The sequence below is a fragment of the Rhinopithecus bieti genome, unplaced genomic scaffold, assembly GCF_001698545.2.
Source record: "Rhinopithecus bieti isolate Rb0 unplaced genomic scaffold, ASM169854v2 scaffold_4101, whole genome shotgun sequence".
Lineage (NCBI taxonomy): Eukaryota > Metazoa > Chordata > Mammalia > Primates > Cercopithecidae > Rhinopithecus > Rhinopithecus bieti.
Window position 1 is genome coordinate 1,351,774 of NW_016804458.1, and position 3,183 is coordinate 1,354,956.

At 38.0% G+C, this 3,183-nt stretch overlaps 1 protein-coding gene across 1 annotated transcript in view; it reads left to right on the forward strand.

Moving 5' to 3' along the window:
- The first annotated feature begins 220 nt into the window (after nucleotides 1–220).
- F5 (coagulation factor V) overlaps nucleotides 221–3,183 on the forward strand; it is a 73,873-nt gene continuing 70,910 nt past the window's right edge. Inside the window, 1 exon segment of the mRNA XM_017868449.1 lies at nucleotides 221–621. Within this exon segment, the coding sequence (XP_017723938.1) occupies nucleotides 464–621 (158 nt within the window). The 5' untranslated portion in view covers nucleotides 221–463.

Sequence of the window (3,183 nt, forward strand, 5' to 3'; positions counted from 1 at the left end):
CTGCACAGAAGGTTCTCCAAGTGTGAGCTTAGACCCAGGCAGGCCTCAGGTCAGTGGTAAGGGACGACTGCTTCCGTGGTGTTGGCCGGTGGAAATGGAGGGATACAGCTTTGCTCATGAATCCCTGGGCATTGTCCCGCCTGCTAGAGCCTCTGATCTCTGCCCCTTCTTCACCTGTAGTAAAACAGTCACTAGTTTGGTTGCTCTCCCTAATACCTCTGGTCACTGGGAGCTGTGATCTCACCAAGCCCCTGCCAGGAAAAGCCCCAGAAAAAGGGGAGGGAGGGAGAGCCAGAGGCTGCCGCTGCACTTTGCAAGAACCGCAGGGGAGAAGGACGCTGCCACCCACAGCCTTCAGAGCTCATTGCAGCTGGGACAGCCAGGAGTGGGGTTAGTCAGCAGCTCAACAAGCGGCTGCCCAGGTCCTGGGGTGGTGGCAGCCAGCGGGAGCAGGAAAGGAAGCATGTTCCCATGCTGCCCACGCCTCTGGGTCCTGGTGGTCTTGGGTACCAGCTGGGTAGGCTGGGGGAGACAAGGGACAGAAGCTGTACAGCTAAGGCAGTTTTACGTGGCTGCTCAGGGCATCAGTTGGAGCTACCGACCTGAGTCCACAAACTCAAGGTAAGTCAGGTGTGGAGTCCGGGTGGGCTTCTATAGAGAGGAAAATCTGTTTCTTTTAGAGAACATTTCCTTTGCAATGTCAAGGCTTTTTTTTTTTTTTAACTTCAGGTAAGTAAATATAACTAATAGGAGAGTATACTGAATTAAATAAACTGGGCGAATGCTAATTTTGCCTCCAATAATGTAGTTTATCATTCTGAGGGTATAGAAAGCATTCCATTTGATTGGTTAGATGATGCTTTCTTTTCAAGTTTATTTTCAATACAGTTTTGTTAGTATGTTTGTGTTGGTTTATATATTGGTGAATTCAAAGGCACCAGGGATTGCTCCCTCATTAGTGCTTTCTGGAAATTCCTGTTCCAGATTTTTAGTTGTATAGTATTTTTATAAGACTCCTATTTATGTATTATTTATTCCATTGTCTACATAGCTTCATCTTCTAAAACTAAAACTGAACACCTTGTGCTTTTTGTCATATAATTTTATTGCTGCCTTATAAATGATTTTCAAAATATCATCAGTTCTTGTATGTTTTTGTACTTTCACCTTTTTTCTGCTTCATATTTGACTTATTTATCCTATTGAATGCGACTCTTCATTTCTTCCTCTCTGTTGATCATGTCCTGGGATATGGTATGTAACTGAGAGGAGGTTTAATTCATATAAAATACTACCCTTGAGTTGCAAACTATTTTTTCTAATTGAAATGTTAAAAATAAGACTTCTCAGAAATTAACTAAATCATAGAGTCTCTTCAATATTTCCAGTTAGTTATTTTTTAAATGGTAAACCTGCTAGTGTGACTCACTTTTTTTCCTAACATCACAGTTTATTATGAAAGATGTGTTCCTCTTTTACAATTACAAAACCAAAGCAATCTGCCAAAAACTAATGTAATGTTTTGAGATCTTTTAGTGTATAATATTAACCTTTTTAAAACTCTCATTGTAACTGGGTTATTTTGGAGGGTATTACACATGATCTTGGTCTTATAATAAGAAGAGATCCCTCCTTTTCAAAAATAATCATTTTAAATATTGTACTTCAAAGTGACAATCTAGGTTACACCCACACCCTTCGGAACTGCCGTAAGCTAAATCCCCAAGGAAAATAACAGTCCTTCTAACGCTAATCTTGCCTGCTCATGAGTAGAATGCAAACTTGGTTGTTGGCTTTCTTGTAGCATGCTGGGTTTACGCTTGGGAGTTTTTTCTCTTATTTGTAGTTAGCGTTGAAAATAACAAGCAAAATGCTGGAGGCAGAATCACATAGGGCAAAGGTCTGATTCACATGGTGAGTACACAGGGAACTACAATTGGTCATTCTGTCCCCTCACCCTGTGGGTAAGTTTCCAAAGTTCTGGAGAGTCATTTCTCTGGTAGCAATTGTTGAGTCAAAACCATGGAAACATAACCCAGACAAACTGTCATATTGTTTAACCCTAAATCATATCACTTCTCTCTAGCATTTTCTTATGAAAAATCTAATCCATATATCCAGCTGCTTACACTAAGAACTTGTTCTAACTTGTCCTGCCCCTAGAGCTATGATACTCACTAGATGAATATCAACATAGACAACTCCATCTTTTGGCAAAGTGTATTTTAGCACAAAGCAGAAATCCGTCTACTTATTTCACATAATATTAGCAGGACAATGCCTTGTAAAGGTAAAATGTACCTATTAGTCTTGCTCCAAGTCTAAGATGAACACTTTCAAAAATTTCCTTAGAAACCTTGTTTAGTCACTCACATAATACAAAGAGATATTGAAGAAAAGATACACATACATTTTCCTCCTAGGGTTCTAGCTTTATGTGATTTTGTGACTATGAACAAATCATCTTTAAACAATCCTTATACATGAAAAACTCATCATACACATTGTTTGAATTCATATCATCTGTAACTTTTTAATCAGATAGATTATTTTCCAATAGAAATTGTTCAGATCAAAATAGACATACCTCAGTATGAATACACAGCATACATAGTAAAACTTGTTAGAAAACCTCTCTCTGTTGAAATTACTCCACATAAGAGACTGACATTTTTTAGTAAAGATTTTACACCATCATCTACATTTCTGTATTAAAGATCTGGGGCAGGGGAGGACCATAACTTTTCAATTGTACTAAAATAAATAAATAAAAATGGACTTCCACATTAGGGACATTAGTATATAGAATCTTAGAATTCTTAAGTTATAAGAACACTAAGAGGTCATTTAATTCATATTCAACTTCCGTGTTTTAACCTTCTACTTTTTCCCTTGTCCTCAGCACCAATGACCTTACCAAGTAGTTGTCTAATTTCTACTTGAATACTGCCAGTGATGGAGAATCCACTACCTTCTCTATCTAGCCATTCTAAAAGTACTTACATGCCTCCTTTAATTCTGCCCCCACATATTAACACAATTCCTGTATTCCACATATTAAAATTTGTGAGCATTACTATAACTACAGATTTCTTTTTGCTTTCTGTGAAAACCCGAAGGCTAAAGACTAACTCTTATTACATTTACAAAATAATATTACTAGCTAACATGGATTGAGTATTT